The sequence below is a fragment of the Bufo bufo genome, chromosome 2, assembly GCF_905171765.1.
Source record: "Bufo bufo chromosome 2, aBufBuf1.1, whole genome shotgun sequence".
NCBI lineage: Eukaryota > Metazoa > Chordata > Amphibia > Anura > Bufonidae > Bufo > Bufo bufo.
The window spans coordinates 816,918,106-816,939,738 of NC_053390.1; the positions used below are offsets into that span (position 1 = coordinate 816,918,106).

General features: G+C 46.5%; 1 protein-coding gene across 1 annotated transcript; it reads left to right on the top strand.

Moving 5' to 3' along the window:
- The first annotated feature begins 11,402 nt into the window (after positions 1–11,402).
- LOC120991084 (vomeronasal type-2 receptor 26-like) lies at positions 11,403–21,242 on the top strand. Its single transcript, XM_040419973.1, has 2 exons — positions 11,403–11,408; positions 20,511–21,242. Exons 1-2 carry the CDS (start codon positions 11,403–11,405, stop codon positions 21,240–21,242), a joined length of 738 nt encoding a protein of 245 aa, XP_040275907.1.
- Positions 21,243–21,633: the final 391 nt, after the last annotated feature.

Here is a 21,633-nt window from a genome sequence, read left to right on the forward strand (position 1 = left end):
GTATTTTTCCTTCAGTTCTTTTGGGGTTAGCCAACGCTTTTCCCCTTGGTGCATCAGATGTTCCGCCCTAGTCAAACCTCTAGATATCCACCACTCAGGGGGTCTCAAACTAGTACCTGACGGAAATTCCGGATGACCCCATAGCGGCATATATTTAGAGATTACATGAGGCAGATCTACTGTCTTCCTGATCGCTTTCCAGGCTGCTATCGTATCTCTCAATAAAAGCGAGGATTTAATTTCCCAAGGTAACGCGGCCAGGTTAGAGTGAAGGCACGATACCAAATTCCAGGGAGCTACCAGGTTTTGTTCCAATTCCCTATTAGAGAAAAGATCAGTATTGTGCACCCAATCAGATATGTGACGCATAAGACAAGATAAATTGAAACCCCATATATTCGGGAATTTCACCCCTCCTTCTGGTTTCCATAGCATAAGCTTCGAAAGAGAGATACGAGGGCGCCTGCCAGACCACAAAAACGTGGTAAACGCTTTATTCAGGGCAGTGACATCAGTATGTTTCAGTAGGATAGGAAGCGTTTGGAGGGGGTAGAGCAACTTAGAAAAACTCATAATTTTAATGAGCTGGCATTTTCCTAGTAGAGATAAGGGAAGTGAATGCCATTTCTGTAGTTCAGATATTATTTTCGCTATGAGGGGAGGGTAGTTTAGCGAGTACAGTGACCATGGGAGCTTACCGATTTTAACCCCTAGGTAAGTGACATATTTCTTAACAGCAGACAAAGAGAAACCTATGTCTAACCAAAACTGTGGTGGGTTAGTGGCGTGTAGCTCCAGAATCTCACTTTTAGACGAGTTAATTTTATATCCCGAGAAGGACCCAAGACCCAAAACTTAGGAACTCCATTAAGGGGCCTAAGTGTCGCTGAGGAGTTTCCATAAAAATTAGAAGATCATCAGCATATAAAGCTAGTTTGACCTCTTTCTTACCTACAGTGATGCCTGAGTACAAGTCAGAGTCCTCTAAAAATCTAGCTAGAGGCTCGATGGCTAGGTCAAAGAGGAGGGGGGAAAGCGGACAACCCTGTCTAGTTCCTCTCTGAAGGGGAAAAACCTGAGACCAGAAACCACCCGTATGAATGCGCACCGCTGGGCTGGAATAGAGACCCTTCAGAAAAGTTCGGATATCGCCAAAAATCTTGAATTTATCGAGCACCACCCCCAGCCAGTCCCATCGCAATGAATCAAAAGCTTTTTCCGCATCTAAAGCTAGCAAAATAGGGGTCGAGGCTGGCTGAGGGCGGCGCCGAACCCAATCCAAGGTCGCCAACACCTTCCTGATATTGGCCACCCCCGACCTCCCTTTAATGAAACCAACTTGGGAAGGACCTACCAGGGCGGGCATTAGTAGGCTCAGTCTGTCAGCCAATATTTTAGTCAAGATCTTGAGATCCTGGTTAATGAGCGAGATCGGGCGGTACGAACCTGGATCTTGTGGGTCTTTATTAGGTTTAAGTATCAATTTAATGTGTGCAACATTCACATGAGCAGGAAAACTACCTGTGTGTAGTAGGTAATTAAAATATTCCGTTAACGTCGGGGCAAGATTTTCTTGTAGTACTTTATAAAATTCCCCTGAGAATCCGCCAGGGCCTGGCGCCTTTCCATTATGTAAGGAGCGTATTATATGTACTGTAGTACTTCCTCAGCAGTTATCTCCTCATTTAAAGATCTCTGTTGTTCCTCAGTCAGGGAAGGCAGTTTGACGTCTGATAGAAAACGCTCACCCTTTTCGGGATCCTCCGGAGTGTCGCTATAGAGACGCTCATAGTATTTCCCCAGCAAGTCATTTATCAACTTAGGATTTGTTTGGACCACTCGCCCCTCCCCTTTCAGAGCTGTGATGACTGTAGGAGCTCTCCTGCCCCGTGCTAAGTTAGCCAACATTTTGACTGATTTATTCCCAAATCTGAACAGATCCGTCTGGAATTCTGACCTGTACATTGCCTCCCTTTTATCAACCCATACTTCAAAGGTATTTCTAGCTGCAATACAGGCCTCCTTGTACTGAGTGGTAGCCACCCTGAGGAATTGAGTGTAAGCCTGTCTGAGGGCCGAGCTAGCCTCCTGATTAGGGATGAGCGAACCCGAACTGTATAGTTCGGGTTCTTACCGAATTTTGGGGTGTCCGTGACACGGACCCGAACCCGAACATTTTCGTAAAAGTCTGTGTTCGGGTTCGGTGTTCGACGCTTTCTTGGCGCTTTTTGAAAGGCTGCAAAGCAGCCAATCAACAAGAGTCATACTACTTGCCCCAAGAGGCCATCACAGCCTTGCCTACTATTGGTATGGCTGTGATTGGCCACTGCAGCATGTGACCCAGCCTCTATATAAGCTTGGGTCATGTAGCGCTGCACGTCACTCTGCTGATTCAAGCATAGGGAGAGGTTGCTGCTGCGACGTTAGGGCGAGATTAGGCAGATTAACTCCTCCAAAAGACTTCATTCTGTGATTGATCTGCAGCTGTGGATCATTGAAGTGCTAATATCGACTTGCTCACTTTTTTGAGACTGCCCAGAGCATTTTTAGATCACTTTTTTCTGGGGTGATCGGCGGCCATTTTGTGGCTTGTGGTGCGCCAGCACAAGCTACCACCAAGTACATTTAACCATCAATAGTGTAGTTATTTTTTGCTATATCCTACATCAGCTGCAGGCTGAGCCTGTGTCACCGAAGTGCATTTAACCATCAACAGTCTGGTTATTTTTTGGCCATATACTACATCAGCTGCAGGCTGAGCCTGTGTCACCGAAGTGCATTTAACCATCAACAGTCTGGTTATTTTTTGGCCATATACTACATCTGGTGCAGGCTGAGCCTGTGTCACCCAAGTGCATTTAACCATCAATAGTGTGGTTATTTTTTGTCCATATACTACATCAAGGGCAAGTTGAGCCTGTCACCCAGCACTTAAAAAATAGACCTGACATTTCTATTCAACCAAATCTGTACTGTTTTAGCTGGTCGTTATTTGTAGTCACCGTAAAAGCACATTTTTTGTTCTGGGTTAAAAAACTATTCCCAAATTTGCCATTCTCAAAATAACTAGTTTCTGCTATATGAGGCCTACTTGAAATCTATCCCAAAAAGGATATCTTACATTGAAGGTGCTGATAGTGTCATTCAGAAAAACTTAACACACACACTACCGTGCAGATACAAGTCTAATTCTGTGATTAAACCTATACCTGTCACACAGCGCAAAAAAAAACAGGCCTCACATTTCTATTCAACCAAATCTGTACTGTTTTAGCTGGTCAAGTTATTTGTAGTGACCGTAAAAGCACACTTTTTGTTCTGGGTTGAAAAACTATTCCCAAATTTGCCATTCTCAAAATTGTGGTGCACGGGAACAATGAGGAAAACATCTAATAAGGGACGCGGACGTGGACATGGTCGTGGTGGTGTTAGTGGACCCTCTGGTGCTGGGAGAGGACGTGGCCGTTCTGCCACAGCCACACGTCCTAGTGAACCAACTACCTCAGGTCCCAGTAGCCAGCAGAATTTACAGCGATATTTGGTGGGGCCCAATGCCGTTCTAAGGATGGTAAGGCCTGAGCAGGTACAGGCATTAGTCAATTGGGTGGCCGACAGTGGATCCAGCACGTTCACATTATCTCCCACCCAGTCTTCTGCAGAAAGCGCACAGATGGCGCATGAAAACCAAGCCCATCGGTCTGTCACATCACCCCCATGCATATCAGGGAAACTGTCTGAGCCTCAAGTTATGCAGCAGTCTCTTATGCTGTTTGAAGACTCTGCTGCCAGGGTTTCTCAAGGACATCCACCTAGCCCTTCCCCAGGGGTGGAAGAGATAGAATACACTAACGCACAACCACTTATTTTTCCTGATGATGAGGACATGGGAATACCACCTCAGCACGTCTCTGATGATGACGAAACACAGGTGCCAACTGCTGCGTCTTTCTGCAGTGTGCAGACTGAACAGGAGGTCAGGGATGAAGACGATGCAGGGGACGATGAGGTCCTAGACCCCACATGGAATGAAGGTCGTGCCACTGACTTTCACAGTTCGGAGGAAGAGGCAGTGGTGAGACCGAGCCAACAGCGTAGCAAAAGAGGGAGCAGTGGGCAAAATCAGAACACCCGCCGCCAAGAGACTCCGCCTGCTACTGACCGCTGCCATCTGGGACCGAGCACCCCAAAGGCAGCTTCAAGGAGTTCCCTGGCATGGCACTTCTTCAAACAATGTGCTGACGACAAGACCCGAGTGGTTTGCACGCTGTGCCATCAGAGCCTGAAGCGAGGCATTAACGTTCTGAACCTTAGCACAACCTGCATGACCAGGCACCTGCATGCAAAGCATGAACTGCAGTGGAGTAAACACCTTAAAAACAAGGAACTCACTCAGGCTCCCCCTGCTACCTCTTCTGCTGCTGCCGCCGCCTCGGCCTCTTCTGCTGCTGCCGCCGCCGCCTCGGCCTCTTCCTCCGCCTCTGGAGGAACGTTGGCACCTGCCGCCCAGCAAACATGGGATGTACCACCAACACCACCACCTGCGTTACCAAGCATCTCAACCATGTCACACGGCAGCGTTCAGCTCTCCATCTCATAAACATTTGAGAGAAAGCGTAAATTCCCAACTAGCCACCCTCGATCCCTGGCCCTGAATGCTAGCATTTCTAAACTACTGGCCTATGAAATGCTGTCATTTAGGCTGGTGGACACACACCGCTTCAAACAGCTCATGTCGCTTGCTGTCCAACAGTATGTTGTTCCCAGCCGGCACTACTTCTCCAAGAGAGCCGTGCCTTCCCTGCACAACCAAGTGTCAGATAAAATCAAGTGTGCACTGCCCAACGCCATCTGTGGCAAGGTCCACCTAACCACAGATACGTGGACCAGTAAGCACGGCCAGGGACGCTATATCTCCCTAACTGCACACTGGGTAAATGTAGTGGCGGCTGGGCCCCAGGCGGAGAGCTGTTTGGCGCACGTCCTTCCGCCGCCAAGGATCGCAGGGCAACATTCTTTGCCTCCTGTCTCCTCCTCCTCCTACTCAGCTTCCTCCTCCTCTTCTTCCACCTGCTCATCCAGTCAGCCACACACCTTCACCACCAACTTCAGCACAGCCCGGGGTAAACGTCAGCAGGCCGTTCTGAAACTCATATGTTTGGGGGACAGGCCCCACACCGCACAGGAGTTGTGGCGGGGTATAGAACAACAGACCGACGAGTGGTTGCTGCCGGTGAGCCTCAAGCCCGGCCTGGTGGTGTGCGATAATGGGCGAAATCTCGTTGCAGCTCTGGGACTAGCCGGTTTGACGCAGATTCCTTGCCTGGCGCATGTGCTGAATTTGGTGGTGCAGAAGTTCATTTGCAACTACCCCGACATGTCAGAGCTGCTGCATAAAGTGCGGGCCGTCTGTTCGCGCTTCCAGCGTTCACACCCTGCCGCTGCTCGCCTGTCTGCGCTACAGCGTAACTTCGGCCTTCCCGCTCACCGCCTCATATACGACGTGCCCACCAGGTGGAACTCCACCTTGCATATGCTGGACAGACTGTGCGAGCAGCAGCAGGCCATAGTGGAGTTTCAGCTGCAGCACGCACGGGTCAGTCGCACTGCGGATCAGACCCACTTCACCACCAATGACTGGGCCTCCATGCGAGACCTGTGTGCCCTGTTGCGCTGTTTAGAGTACTCCACCAACATGGCCAGTGGCGATGACGCCGTTATCAGCGTTACAATACCACTTCTATGTCTCCTTGAGAAAACACTTAGGGAGATGATGGAAGAGGAGGTGGCCCAGGAGGAAGAGGAGGAAGAGGGGTCATTTTTAGCACTTTCAGGCCAGTCTCTTCGAAGTGACTCAGAGGGAGGTTTTTTGCAACACCAGCTGCCAGATACAAATGTGGCCAGACAGGGCCCACTACTGGAGGACGAGGAGGACGAGGATGAGGAGGAGGTGGAGGAGGATGAGGATGAAGCATGTTCACAGCGGGGTGGCACCCAAAGCAGCTCGGGCCCATCACTGGTGCGTGGCTAAGGGGAAACAGAGGACGATGACGATACGCCTCCCACAGAGGACAGCTTGTCCTTACCTCTGGGCAGCCTGGCACACATGAGCGACTACATGCTGCAGTGCCTGCGCAACGACAGCAGAGTTGCCCACATTTTAACGTGTGCGGACTACTGGGTTGCCACCCTGCTGGATCCCCGGTACAAAGACAATGTGCCCACCTTACTTCCTGCACTGGAGCGTGATAGGAAGATGCGCAAGTACAAGCGCACGTTGGTAGACGCGCTACTGAGAGCATTTCCAAATGTCACAGGGGAACCAGTGGAAGCCCAAGGCGAAGGCAGAGGAGGAGCAAGAGGTCGCCAACGCAGCTGTGTCACGGCCAGCTCCTCTGAGGGCAGGGTTAGCATGGCAGAGATGTGGAAAAGTTTTGTCACCACGCCACAGCTAACTGCACCACCACCTGATACGGAACGTGTTAGCAGGAGGCAACATTTCACTAACATGGTGGAACAGTACCTGTGCACACCCCTCCACGTACTGACTGATGGTTCGGCCCCATTCAACTTCTGGGTCTCCAAATTGTCCACGTGGCCAGAGCTAGCCTTTTATGCCTTGGAGGTGCTGGCCTGCCCGGCGGCCAGCGTTTTGTCTGAACGTGTGTTCAGCACGGCAGGGGGCGTCATTACAGACAAACGCAGCCGCCTGTCTACAGCCAATGTGGACAAGCTGACGTTCATAAAAATGAACCAGGCATGGATCCCACAGGACCTGTCCATCCCTTGTGCAGATTAGATATTAACTACCTCCCCTTAACAATATATTATTCTACTCCATGGCACTTCCTCATTCAATACTATTTTTATTTTCATTTTACCATTATATTGCGGGGCAACCCAAAGTTGAATGAACCTCTCCTCTGCCTGGGTGCCGGGGCCTAAATGTGTGACAGTGGCCTGTTCCAGTGGTGGGTGACGTGAAGCCTGATTCTCTGCTATGACATGAAGACAGATTCTGTGCTGACATAAGGCCAGATTCTCTGTTACGGGACCTCTCTCCTCTGCCTGGGTGCCTGGGCCTAAATATGTGACAGTGGCCTGTTCCAGTGGTGGGTGACGTGAAGCCTGATTCTCTGCTATGACATGAAGACAGATTCTGTGCTGACATAAGGCCAGATTCTCTGTTACGGGACCTCTCTCCTCTGTCTGGGTGCCGGGGCCTAAATATGTGACAGTGGCCTGTTCCAGTGGTGGGTGACGTGAAGCCTGATTCTCTGCTATGACATGAAGACAGATTCTGTGCAGACATAAGGCCAGATTCTCTGTTACGGGACCTCTCTCCTCTGTCTGGGTGCCGGGGCCTAAATATGTGACAGTGGCCTGTTCCAGTGGTGGGTGACGTGAAGCGTGATTCTCTGCTATGACATGAAGACTGATTCTGCGCTGACATAAGGCAAGATTCTCTGTTACGGGACCTCTCTACTCTGTCTGGGTGCCGGGGCCTAAATATGTGACAGTGGCCTGTTCCAGTGGTGGGTGACGTGAAGCCAGATTCTTTGCTATGGCATGAAGAGACTGATTCTCTGCTGACGTGAAGCCAGATTCTCTGCTATGGGACCTCTGTCCAATTGATATTGGGTCATTTTTATTTTTTTTATTTTTATTTTAATTCATTTCCCTATCCAAATTTGTTTGCAGGGGATTTACCTACATGTTGCTGCCTTTTGCATTGTGTGCGTGCGAAAAATGTGTGTATTCCCTGTCATCAGGATGTAGAGAGCGCCAGGTATCATACAATCCTGTAGAGGCTAAAAGGGGATGTAGAACCTTGTCAGAGAGCCTTTGTGTTCTGACCGTCCCCTCAGCCCTCTTCCGGTCTTCCAGAACAGATGCGACTGAGTTAAAATCTCAACCCACAATTCTATTGTGAGTTCCATCCATATGCAGTCTGTTCTCCAGAAGAGCGTAAAAGGGGGCGTTGTTATCATTTGGGGCATATACATTATGGATACTATAGGGTATCCCTCCAATCTCTACTAATAGCCTATGCCATCTGCCCTCACTGTCATGAGATTCTGATAGTATTTTCCCTGAGAAATTTCTATGAAGTAATGTGAGTACTCCAGCTTTGCGCTCTCTGGCCGAGGATTCGTATACAGAACATACCCAGAATTTTTTCAGTCGAAAGAAATCTTTATCTTCCAAGTGCGTCTCTTGCAGGAGAACCACATCAGGTTGAAGACGCTTCAGGTGGCGCAAAATTTTTGACCGCTTCTGTGGGGAGCGTAAACCCTTGACATTCCAGGAGATGATTCTCATTTCAGCTCTGGTATGCACGGATCCCCGGACAGAGAAAGGGGAGAGGGGAGGAGGGAAGGAAAGAGGAGGGAGGGAAAGAGAACAAAAAGCAAAAGACAAAAACCAATATAAGTATAACCAAATAACACTGCCTAGGTGTGTGGCAGCAGACAATAATCTGCTAGGCAGGATACGACTAGATGGTGTCAGCCGTCACTAAATCTAGTTATAAACTTTCCTTTTTTTCGCCATGGCAGAGCTCTCGCATACCTGGCATAAGCAATGGCAATCTGTACGACTGAACAATAAAAGGCTCTAGCATGGAACATAAAGCAGAATAACATACAGTGGGGGAAATAATTATTTGACCCCTCACTGATTTTGTAAGTTTGTCCAATGACAAAGAAATGAAAAGTCTCAGAACAGTATCATTTCAATGGTAGGTTTATTGTAACAGTGGCAGATAGCACATCAAAAGGAAAATCGAAAAAATAACTTTAAATAAAAGATAGCAACTGATTTGCATTTCATTGAGTGAAATAAGTATTTGAACCCCTACCAACCATTAAGAGTTCTGGCTCCCACAGAGTGGTTAGACACTTCTACTCAATTAGTCACCCTCATTAAGGACACCTGTCTTAACTAGTCACCTGTATAAAAGACACCTGTCCACAGAATCAATCAATCAAGCAGACTCCAAACTCTCCAACATGGGAAAGACCAAAGAGCTGTCCAAGGATGTCAGAGACAAAATTGTAGACCTGCACAAGGCTGGAATGGGCTACAAAACCATTAGCAAGAAGCTGGGAGAGAAGGTGACAACTGTTGGTGCGATTGTTCGAAAATGGAAGGAGCACAAAATGACCATCAATCGACCTCGCTCTGGGGCTCCACGCAAGATCTCACCTCGTGGGGTGTCAATGGTTCTGAGAAAGGTGAAAAAGCATCCTAGAACTACACGGGAGGAGTTAGTTAATGACCTCAAATTAGCAGGGACCACAGTCACCAAGAAAACCATTGGAAACACATTACACCGCAATGGATTAAAATCCTGCAGGGCTCGCAAGGTCCCCCTGCTCAGGAAGGCACATGTGCAGGCCCGTCTGAAGTTTGCCAATGAACACCTGAATGATTCAGAGAGTGACTGGGAGAAGGTGCTGTGGTCTGATGAGACCAAAATAGAGCTCTTTGGCATTAACTCAACTCGCTGTGTTTGGAGGAAGAAAAATGCTGCCTATGACCCCCAAAACACCGTCCCCACCGTCAAGCATGGGGGTGGAAACATTTTGCTTTGGGGGTGTTTTTCTGCTAAGGGCACAGGACAACTTATTCGCATAAACGGGAAAATGGACGGAGCCATGTATCGTGAAATCCTGAGCGACAACCTCCTTCCCTCTGCCAGGAAACTGAAAATGGGTCGTGGATGGGTGTTCCAGCACGACAATGACCCAAAACATACAGCAAAGGCAACAAAGGAGTGGCTCAAGAAGAAGCACATTAAGGTCATGGAGTGGCCTAGTCAGTCTCCGGACCTTAATCCAATCGAAAACCTATGGAGGGAGCTCAAGCTCAGAGTTGCACAGAGACAGCCTCGAAACCTTAGGGATTTAGAGATGATCTGCAAAGAGGAGTGGACCAACATTCCTCCTAAAATGTGCGCAAACTTGGTCATCAATTACAAGAAACGTTTGACCTCTGTGCTTGCAAACAAGGGTTTTTCCACCAAGTATTAAGTCTTTTTTTGTTAGAGGGTTCAAATACTTATTTCACTCAATGAAATGCAAATCAGTTGCTATCTTTTATTTAAAGTTATTTTTTCGATTTTCCTTTTGATGTGCTATCTGCCACTGTTACAATAAACCTACCATTGAAATGATACTGTTCTGAGACTTTTCATTTCTTTGTCATTGGACAAACTTACAAAATCAGTGAGGGGTCAAATAATTATTTCCCCCACTGTACATCTCTAAACTGGAACGGCTGAGCATCATTAACAAATACTACCCCTCAGGAATGAGTCCCAACCACATTTTGAATTGAGGAGTATCAACGTCCTCTTCTGGAGGGCCTTTCTGGGCCAGTGCGCAAGCGGTTATTCCCTCGGCGAACAGCTGGTTCCAATGAGTCCTTCAGATTGGGCCGCTGAGGAGAGAGGGGGACATCATGCGGCTCTGAATCCACAATCTCATCTAAGGCCTCCTCTGCTGCAGCAGGGGATCTAAAGGTAATAGTCCCTCCGTGTGCTCTGTGGATCTTTAGAATCGCAGGGAAAAGAAGTTGAAACCTGATGTCCCTTTGGTAAAGTGCAGTGCAGACTGGGCTAAAAGCCTTGCGTTTTTTCGCCACCTCAGCCGAGAAATCCTCAAACAATAAGATTTTGTGGCCCCTGATGGTTATCTGATGCCGTCTCTTACGAAAACTGCGAAGTAAAGCCACCTTGTCATTAAAGTCCAGCAATTTAAAAATAACTTGGAGAGGCCGTCCATCTCCACCACGAGGAGACTCTGTATTAGAGTCCCTAGTGGTGCCTCTTTCCGGGCCTATCCTGTGGGCTCGTTCTACCCGACAGAAAAATTTTAAGCCCAGGGCCTCAGGCAATTCTTTTTCACATATATCCAAAAGGTCCAATTGTTTAATGGACTCAGGCAGGCCCACCACCCTCAAGTTGTTGCGGCGGGACCTGTTTTCAAGGTCATCAACTTTAAACCGCAGGTACTCCAGGGCATGCTGTTGAGATTTCAGAACAGATTCAGTGTCCCCTGCTTGCTGCTGCAAGGAGCGCAGCTCTTTCTCTAGGGCCCACACTTGTATGCTGGTATGATTTACTTCTTCCCTCAGGGAGTTAAGAGGCCAGTATTGTCGTTTCCAGGGTTTTCTGGATATCCGGCATTATGCGCATTGCCGCTTCAATGGCTAGCTGTTTATAGTCCAATGGGACCGAGCCACCCGAGGGAGACCCCCCACCCTGAGTACTTTGAGAGCCCTCCTCCCTGAATATCAGTGGCTGAGTGTCCGCCATTTTTGCCGCGCTCTGTGAGGCTGCTAACTGCGCACCTGTAATCTTCTGCCCGCTCCGGAGGAGATATTTTTCCATCAGCTCCTCGATGCAGGTAAGTGGTGTCAGTCGGACGTCTCTCAGGACTGAAAAGCAGTTCCCTGCGCTGCAAAATGAAAGCGATGTTCGGCGGTATGCAGGAGATCCGTGCACTGCGTCCTCACATGGCGGCGCCGGAACCGGAAGTCTCTTTTTTTTTTTTCTTTTTTTTTTTAATGGACCTGGCAATGAAGCTCTATAGTGTAGTGGTTAAGATTTTTGGCTGTAACATAGCAGGTTGTGAGTTCGAATCCTGTCAGAAACTTCTCAGAAATATAGGCTGAAGTTAATTTAAACATATATATAAGTTTTTAGCCATAATATATTTACATTTATTATATATTTAGAATATCTATACTAATAAAAGCCCTGTGTACGTGGTGTCCGTGCGTGTGTGCCGATTTGTTAAGTGCGCATGCGCGGTGCATAAACCAATCAGCACACACTCCACACACAGCAGGGACCGCCCAAAGCACCGCGCCACCGGCCAATAAAAACACGGCGCATCATATGCAGCCCGGCCAGCCCACAGCAGCGCGGCCATCCAATCAAAGTTGCCGCCCGGACCGCCCACAATTGCGCCAGCCAATAAACACACAGCGCACCACACGCTGTACGGACCGCCCACAGCATTGAGCCGTCCAGCACACACTCCACACACACAGCAGGGTGCGTGTGTGCCGATTATATACCATCGGATCAGAGTTTTCTCCAATCCGATGGTATATTTTAACTTGAAGCGTCCCCATCACCATGGGAACGCCTCTATGTTAGAATATACCATCGGATTTGAGTTACATCGTGAAAACTCAGATCCGACAGTATCTTCTAACACAGAGGCGTTCCCATAGTGATGGGGACGCTTCAAGTTAGAATATACTAAGAACTGTGTACATGACTGTCCCCTGCTGCCTGGCAGCACCCGATCTCTTACAGGGGGCTGTGATCCACACAATTAACCCCTCAGGTGCCGCACCTGAGGGGTTAATTGTGTGGATCTCAGCCCCCTTATCGGGTGAAGCCAGGCAGCTGGGGGAAGACCCCCCTCCCTCCCCAGAATTAAATTTATTGGTTGCCAGTGCGGCACTCCCCTCCCTCCCCTGTATTAAATTCATTGGTGGCCAGTGCGGACCTCCCTCCCTCCCCTGTATTAAATTCATTGGTGGCCAGTGCGGACCCCTCCCCAGTATTATATTCATTGGTGGCCAGTGCGGCCCCTCTCCCTCCCTCCCTCCCAGTATTAAATTCATTGGTGGCCAGTGCGGCCCCCCTCCCTCCCCAGTATTAAATTCATTGGTGGCCAGTGCGGCCCCCCTCCCTCCCCAGTATTAAATTCATTGGTGGCCAGTGCGGCCCCCCCTCCCTCCCCAGTATTAAATTCATTGGTGGCCAGTGCGGCCTCCCCCCCCATCATTGGTGGCAGCGGAGAGTTCCGATCGGAGTCCCAGTTTAATCGCTGGGGCTCCGATCGGTTACCATGGCATCCAGGACACTATTGCAGTCCTGGCTGCCATGGTTACTCAGCAATTTTAGAAGCATTATACTTACCTGCGCTGTCTGTGACCGACGGGCGCTCCTACTACTGGTAAGTGAAAGGTCTGTGCGGCGCATTGCTTATAACACAGACCTTTCACTTACCAGTAGGAGGATCGCCCGGCCGGTCACAGACAGCGCAGGTAAGTATAATGCTTCTAAAGTTGCTAAGTAACCATGGAAGCCAGGACTGCAATAGTGTCCTGGATGCCATGGTAACCGATCGGAGCCCCAGCGAATAAACTGGGACTCCGATCGGAACTCTCCGCTGCCACCAATGATGGTGGGGGGAGGGGGGCCGCACTGGCCACCAATGAATTTAATACTGGGGAGGGGGCCGCACTGGCCACCAATGAATTTAATACTGGGGTGGGGTGGGGAGGGGAGGGAGGGGGGGGCAGCACTGGCCACCAATGAATTTAATACTGGGGAGGGGGGCTGCACTGGCCACCAATAAATTTAATACTGGTGAGGGGAGGGGGGGGCCACACTGGCCACCAATGAATTTAATACTGGGGAGGGAGGGGGGCCGCACTGGCCACCAATGAATTTAATACTGGGGAGGGGGCGGCCGCAATGGCCACCAATGCATTTAATACTGGGGAGGGGAGGGGGGGCCGCACTGGCCACCAATGCTTTTAATACTGGGGAGGGAGGGGGGGCGCACTGGCCACCAATGCTTTTAATACTGGGGAGGGAGGGAAGGGGGGCCGCACTGGCCACCAATGCTTTTAATACTGGGGAGGGAGGGAGGGGGGGCGCACTGGCCACCAATGCTTTTAATACTGGGGAGGGAGGGGGGTCTGCCCCCTGCTGCCTGGCAGCACCCGATCAGGGGGCTGAGATCCGCACAATTAACCCCTCAGGTGCGGTACCTGAGGGGTTAATTGTGCAGATCACAGCCTTCTGTAAGAGATCGGGTGCTGCTAGGCAGCAGGGGGCAGTCATGTACACATTTCTTAGTATATTCTAGCTTGAAGCATCCCCATCACCATGGGAACGCCTCTGTGTTAGAATATACTGTCGAATCTGAGTTTTTACGATAGTGAAAACTCAGATCTGAAAAAGCTGTTATGCAGACGGATCCGCACTGAACGGATACCATTGTTTGCATTTATAGGTGCGGATCCGTCTGTGCAGATACCAGACGGATCTGCACCTAGCGCAGGTGTAAAAGTAGCCTAAAATAGGGACTCCTGACTTTACATTGAAAGTCAATGGGGGACAGATCAGTTTACAATTGCATAACAGTGCGTCATCCACAGATCCCCCATAACAGTGTCATCCACAGATCCCCCATAACAGTGTCATCCACAGATCCCCCCATAACAGTGCCATACACAGGTCCCCCCATAACAGTGCCATCCACAGATCCCCCATAACAATGCCATCCACAGATCCCCCATAACAGTGCCATCCACAGATCCCCCATAACAGTGCCATCCACAGATCCCCCATAACAGTGACATCCACAGATCCCCCTATAACAGTGCCATCCACAGATCCCCCCATAACAGTACCATTCACAGATACCACCATAACAGTGTGCCATCCACAGATACCCTCCATAACAGTGCCATCCACAGATCCCCCATAACAGTGCCATCCACAGATCCCCATAACAGTACCATTCACAGATGCTCCCATAACAGTGCCATCCACAGATCCCCCATATCAGTGCCATCCACAGATCCCCCCATAGCAGTGCCATCCACAGATCCCCCCATAACAGTGCTTCTTCAAAGTAGCCACCTTTTGCTTTGATTACTGCTTTGCACACTCTTGGCATTCTCTTGATGAGCTTCAAGAGGTAGTCCCCTGAAATGGTCTTCCAACAGTCTTGAAGGAGTTCCCAGAGATGCTTAGCACTTGTTGGCCCTTTTGCCTTCACTCTGCGGTCCAGCTCACCCCAAACCATCTCGATTGGGTTTAGGTCCGGTGACTGTGGAGGCCAGGTCATCTGGCGCAGCACCCCATCACTCTCCTTCATGGTCAAATAGCCCTTACTTTCAAAGTTTTCCCAATTTTTCGGCTGACTGACTGACCTTCATTTCTTAAAGTAATGATGGCCACTCATTTTTCTTTACTTAGCTGTTTTTTTCTTGCCATAATACAAATTCTAACAGTCTATTCAGTAGGACTATCAGCTGTGTATCCACCTGACTTCTCCTCAACGCCACTGATGGTGCCAACCCCATTTATAAGGCAAGAAATCCCACTTATTAAACCTGACAGGGCACACCTGTGAAGTGAAAACCATTTCAGGGGACTACCTCTTGAAGCTCATCAAGAGAATGCCAAGAGTGTGCAAACCAGTAATCAAAGCAAAAGGTGGCTACTTTGAAGAACCTAGAATATGACATATTTTCAGTTGTTTCACACTTGTTTGTTATGTATATAATTCCACATGTGTTAATTCATAGTTTTGATGCCTTCAGTGTGAATCTACAATTTTCATAGTCATGAAAATAATGAAAACTCTTTGAATGAGAAGGTGTGTCCAAACTTTTGGTCTGTACTGTATATATATATATATATATATATATATATATAATTTTTACTTTTTTAATTATTAATTTATTTTCTTTTTTTGTAATTACACATTTTTTACAAATACAAAAAATATATAAAAATATAAATTTTATCTCTATTTCTGAAGGGAATTGAACTCACAATCTTCTACATTACAGACAAGAACCTTAAGGGGATTCTGTCACCAGGTTTCACCCCTGTCAGCTAAACATATGCTGATGTTCAGGGCCTCATCACGATTCCTAATGTGGGCTTATAAATGTGATCCGTAGCCTTATTTTGCTAAAAAACAGCTTTTACTAACCTGTCAGTCAAAGAAATAAGGTGCCCAAGGGGATGTGAAGTGATGCAAGGTGCCGGCCGCACCCGCCACCGTTCGTGCCCAGCGCCGCCTTTCCAGACTTCTGCGCCGCCTCCTAATCCTCTGTGCCGCCTCTCTCTCTCCCTCCCCCTCCTCCTGCTGTAAGATCTCGCGCGTTCGCACAGGGCTCTGAGAGGCTGGCGCCAGAGTGCAGGTCATACAGGGGGTTGAGCGAAGTGCCGGCGCATGCGCACGCGCACTTCGCTGTAAGAAGCCAAATGGAGAAGTCCGCACGGGCGCATCAGGCAGAGCCCTGTGCGCACGCGCAAGATCTTACAGCAGGGGGGGGAGGGGGGGAGAGCAAGAGGCGGCACAGAGGATTAGGAGGCGGTGCAGAAGTCTGGAAAGGCGGCGCTGGGCACGAACGGCGGCGGGTGCGGCCAGCACCTTGCATCACTTCACATCCCCTTGGGCACCTTATTTCTTTGACTGACAGGTTAGTAAAAGCTGTTTTTTAGCAAAATAAGGCTACGGATCACATTTATAAGCCCACATTAGGAATCGTGATGAGGCCCTGAACATCAGCATATGTTTAGCTGACAGGGGTGAAACCTGGTGACAGAATCCCTTTAACCACTACACTATAGAGCTGCATGACCAACTAATTAAATACATAAATAAATAAATAAATATGAGACTCCTGCTGCATAGGAATACTTACTACTAGTAAGTATTTCTATACAGCAGAAGTCTCACATTTTTATTTTTATTTTTTAAGTAACTGGTAATGCAGCTTCATAGTGTAGTGGTTAACATTCTTGGCTGTAATGTAGAAGCTTGTGAGTTTGAATCCCACCAGAAACTTTTTAGAAATAGAGGCTAAATTAGATTTAAATACACTGAATCGAGCACACGTGATATTTGGCCAAGCATGCTCGATCGACACTAATCACATTTTCCAAAATGAACCAAGCCTAGATTGAGCAGGATTTTCACACTCCTCCGACTGGGGCTGATCTATAGATCTGGCCTTGCTGATGGAGCCCCATCTTGCCACTGTTGTTGTCTGCCTACTTGCCTGCCTCTTTCATGCCACTGCTGCAGCCTGCCATCCATTATTTTCTGTAAGGCTGCTGCTGCTGCCTCCATCATGCCACTGCCACATCATGCTACTAATGCAACTTGCTTACTATTACATTCTGTACGACTGTTTCTGCTTCTATCATGCCACTGCCACCATTATGCCACTGCTGTCACCTGCCTACCATCATGTTCTGTATAGCTGCTAATGCTGTCTCCATCATGCCACTTACGCCACCATGCCACTGCTGCGACATGCCAACTAATATCTTTCATAAGACTGCTGCTGCCTCTTTCATGCTGCTGCCTTTCTGTCAACATGTACTGTACCATATTGCTGGTGCTCCTCGCTGCTAATTTCCTACTGACACCATTATCACTACTACTAAACTATTACTATTGCTACTACTACCCATAGACAGTCTTGTATGTTCCATGCTATGCTACTCCTGCCGTAATTGCTGCCGCATGCCACTATATTCATTCCCTTTCCACATCCACACTGCACTGCTGCAGATCCCAAATAAAAGGCAGAATTAATTTGGGCTTGTTCACAAAGAGCTACTTTCTCTTCTGACAATCAACACTTGTATACAGTACAGACCAAAAGTTTGGACACACCTTCTCATTCAAAGAGTTTTCTTTATTTTCATGACTATGAAAATTGTAGATTCACACTGAAGGCATCAAAACTATGAATTAACACATGTGGAATTATATACATAACAAACAAGTGTGAAACAACTGAAAATGTCATATTCTAGATTCTTCAAAGTAGCCACATTTTGCTTTGATTACTGGTTTGCACACTCTTGGCATTATCTTGATGAGCTTCAAGAGGTAGGCCCCTGAAATGGTTTTCTTTTCACAGGTGTGCCCTGTCAGGTTTAATAAGTGGGATTTCTTGCCTTATAAATGGGGTTGGGACCATCAGTGGCGTTGAGGAGAAGTCAGGTGGATACACAGCTGATAGTCCTACTGAATAGTCTGTTAGAATTTGTATTATGGCAATAAAAAAGCAGCTAAGTAAAGAAAAACGAGTGGCCATCATTACTTTAAGAAATGAAGGTCAGTCAGTCAGCTGAAAAATCGTGAAAACTTTGAAAGTATGGGCTATTTGACCATGAAGGAGAGTGATTGGGTGCTGCGCCAGATGACCTGACCTCCACAGTCACCGGACCTGAACCCAATCGAGATGGTTTGGGGTGAGCTGGACCGCAGAGTGAAGGCAAAAGGGCCAACAAGTGCTAAGCATCTCTGGGAACTCCTTCAAGACTGTTGGAAGACCATTTCAGGGGACTACCTCTTGAAGCTCATCAAGAGAATGCCAAGAGTGTGCAAAGCAGTAATCAAAGCAAAAGGTGGCTACTTTGAAGAACCTAGAATATGACATATTTTCAGTTGTTTCACACTTGTTTGTTATGTATATATATCCACATGTGTTAATTCATAGTTTTGATGCCTTCATAGTCATGAAAATAAAGAAAACTCTTTGAATGAGAAGGTGTCCAAACTTTTGGTCTGTACTGTATGTCGTATAGGCAGGCATTCCGATCCTGTCAAGGCATACTTTTTGGACACTTGGTCCTCAAGACACATTTTTTTTAATCCCATAACACTGTGTCTGTATATAGTTCATCTGCCCCTGATAGGAGAAACATTTTGGAAGCTTTGGAATATAAAAAGCATAATACATGTCTCGGTGTGGTGTATTTTGAAGCACACTGTATGTTAATGCCGTCAAACGTGCATTTACCCATAGCTATGTATGTCAGTGTCACTCAGAAATCATTCACCATTGTTGTCATTACGTTCCTCAGCTTGTCAGCTTGTCATTACGTTCCTCAGAGGGGAGGTAAAAAAAATTGCAAAAAAATAATTGAAAAGAGATAACAAGTTTTTCTAAAAATTCCTAGGATGAGGCTAGAGGGGGAAGGGGGTATATACCAACTTTCAGGGCAACTGGAACAACTTCAGTGCGACCTGAATCGATTCGGTTCCGAACTGAACTTTTTCAAAAATATGGCGAACCAGACCCAAAATGAATATTGAGTAATTCGCTCATTTCTACTACCGTCCCTAAACAGCCAAACATTTACTGCCTTGTCTTTTAAGGTTCAATGCTGTACTGCTACTATTACCCCTACAAAGCTTCACATATCCTTCCTTGTCCAGGAGGTTCCAAATCCACACCCTACTGCCACAAAATATGTGGATGCTTGATCAGAACAAGATTCTGTTTCTTTTACTACTAATGTATGTATGAATATGGCCAGACATCTTCCCCCTAAAGCATCATTTTTGGATTGCTTGTTTAGGACAAGCTACTGTTTCTTTTACCACCATAAAGCTTTAAACACTGTCAGGTGTCTCCCCTCTATAAGTTACAATTTCTTGATTGTTTTTATTTTTATTTTAAAGAGCATAATTCTCATCGTACACAGTTTTTATTTTAAACATGCTTCTTGTTAACACTGCCAACTATGTGTGTATCCATATATATATAATACATTGCCACACTGCCATTTTTTAATGTTGCTGTTTTTACATTAAATAGCTTGAAATGGCAGAGAGATGTAGAGAAGGACAGGAAATAAATAAGGAAGGACAAAAGACAAAATTCTGAGTCCTAGGAGACCTCAGATTGTCATACACTAGTTTTAAGGCCAATCAAAACACTTTTGATTCCAGTAGAATCAATTCAGTCCCGGATCAAATTGACTGATTTTCTAAAATCGACCCACAAAATGAATTTAAAGAAACTTGCTTATTTTTCAAAAGCACATTAGTACACCAGATGTACGGTGGTGCAATGTCCTGATTATTAAATCCCTATATAATGCCCAAGAAATGTGTAGAAACTGCAACAATGGTTTTATCAAGCCCATTGCTCTAATTACTCCTTGAGTATATTAATTATTAAATAAATCATTTATTAAACATGTTAGCTTTTGCTACTGTATATAAAGCATACAGAAAATGGTCTCCATTACCCCTGAGAAATCTTCACTTGTTATATGTGTTGTATTATATTTATATGTGTGGGGCCAGCGTCTCTCCTCAGCACTCCTCAGTGGGTCAGGTAAAGCTATTAGTGCACTTTATATACAGTTTTGGTCAGTATTTGGGGATTTTTATTTCTTACTTTCTAATAATCGTATGCTATTCTTTTGTTTGGGAAGATAAATAAGTGAAGATCTGGGAATTGCACAACTGTATATTTACTGCACTTTAGTGCTTTTGAGTGTCTTTTATCCTGTATGTTTTCCGTGTACACTTTTTTATATATCTATTTCTTGTATTTATTTTGTAGCTAGTATTATGGTTATCACATTTGGTTCTTATTGTCTCTATAGGATGGATACTTCCCATTTTATTATAATACCCAGCTGTATCTATGTTCTTAATAACATAATATGTGCACTATAGAATCTGTGTATTAAAAGCATAAAAGTGTAAAACTAACTTGCGTTAAACTTTTTCACAGACACTGAAAATTGCCAGAGATGTCCTGATCACGAATGGCCAAACGAAGGAAAAAACAAATGTGTCGTCAGAGATGATGAGTTTTTCTCCTTTGAGACTGATGTTCTTGCTGTAGTCTTTTCCATCATCTCCACATTACTCTCTCTTATAACTTTCTTTATAATTGGAATATTCTCTTTATTCCAGAAATCTCCCATTGTCAGAGCCAATAACCAGAACCTAAGCTTCATTCTACTGACCTCTCTCATGTTCAGCTTACTCTGTGTGTTTCTATTCATCGGTCGTCCAGTGGATATAACCTGCATGCTGCAACAAATCTGCTTTGGGATCTTCTTCACAGTAGCTGTGTCTTCTGTCCTGGCCAAGACCATCATAGTCTGCATAGCATTCAAGGCCACCAGACCTGACAGCTCCTGGAGAAAGTGTATGGGAGTTAAGCTTCCTTATTCTGTAGTGTTGTTCTCTTCATCTATTCAGGTTCTGAATGCAGTTATCTGGTTGTCAGTTTCTCCTCCATATCAAGAACTTAACCTGGATTATCCTGGGAAGATCATCCTCCAGTGTAATGAAGGTTCCATCTTGGCTTTTTACCTAATGTTGGGTTATATGGGGTTTCTGGCGGCTTTGAGTTTTGTTCTGGCTTTTATGGTGAGGACATTACCTGACATCTATAATGAAGCCAAGTTCATCACCTTCAGCATGCTGGTGTTCTGCAGTGTTTGGATCTGTTCCATCCCAGCCTATCTGAGCAGTACAGGGAAGCACATGGTCATCGTAGAGATATTTGCCATATTGTCCTCAGGAGGTGGAATATTGACCTGCATGTTTTTACCTAAATGTTATAATATCCTGATAAATCGTAAAGTAAGTAGTAAAGGACAATTGTTAGAGAAATGTCCTCAGCATAAAAGAAAATAAATCATACTTAAGAGTTCAATAACTTTAAACATAGCACTATCATAATGTTGCAGTTTGCAACTAGTTATTTTGTACATTTTTGACCTACTATTACTATATTAGCCCAATATAGCGGTATAGAAAGGCAAATTTTGCCTGAAAGTTCCCGATGTTAGAAAGAAAACCGTCTTTCATTTGAGTGCCTCTGGAATAGCACAGTGGACATTGGTTTCCCCCCAAAAAAGTCATATCAGCACATAATGGGGTCCTACAGATGCACTTAGCATATACACATGGACAATACAAATACAGTGGAAGTGTCGTGAAGTAACAACAGCTTATCGATGAAGGGTTAGACTATGTATGTATACTGAGCTTACATTCTAGCTGAGGTAACAATGGCAAGAAAATG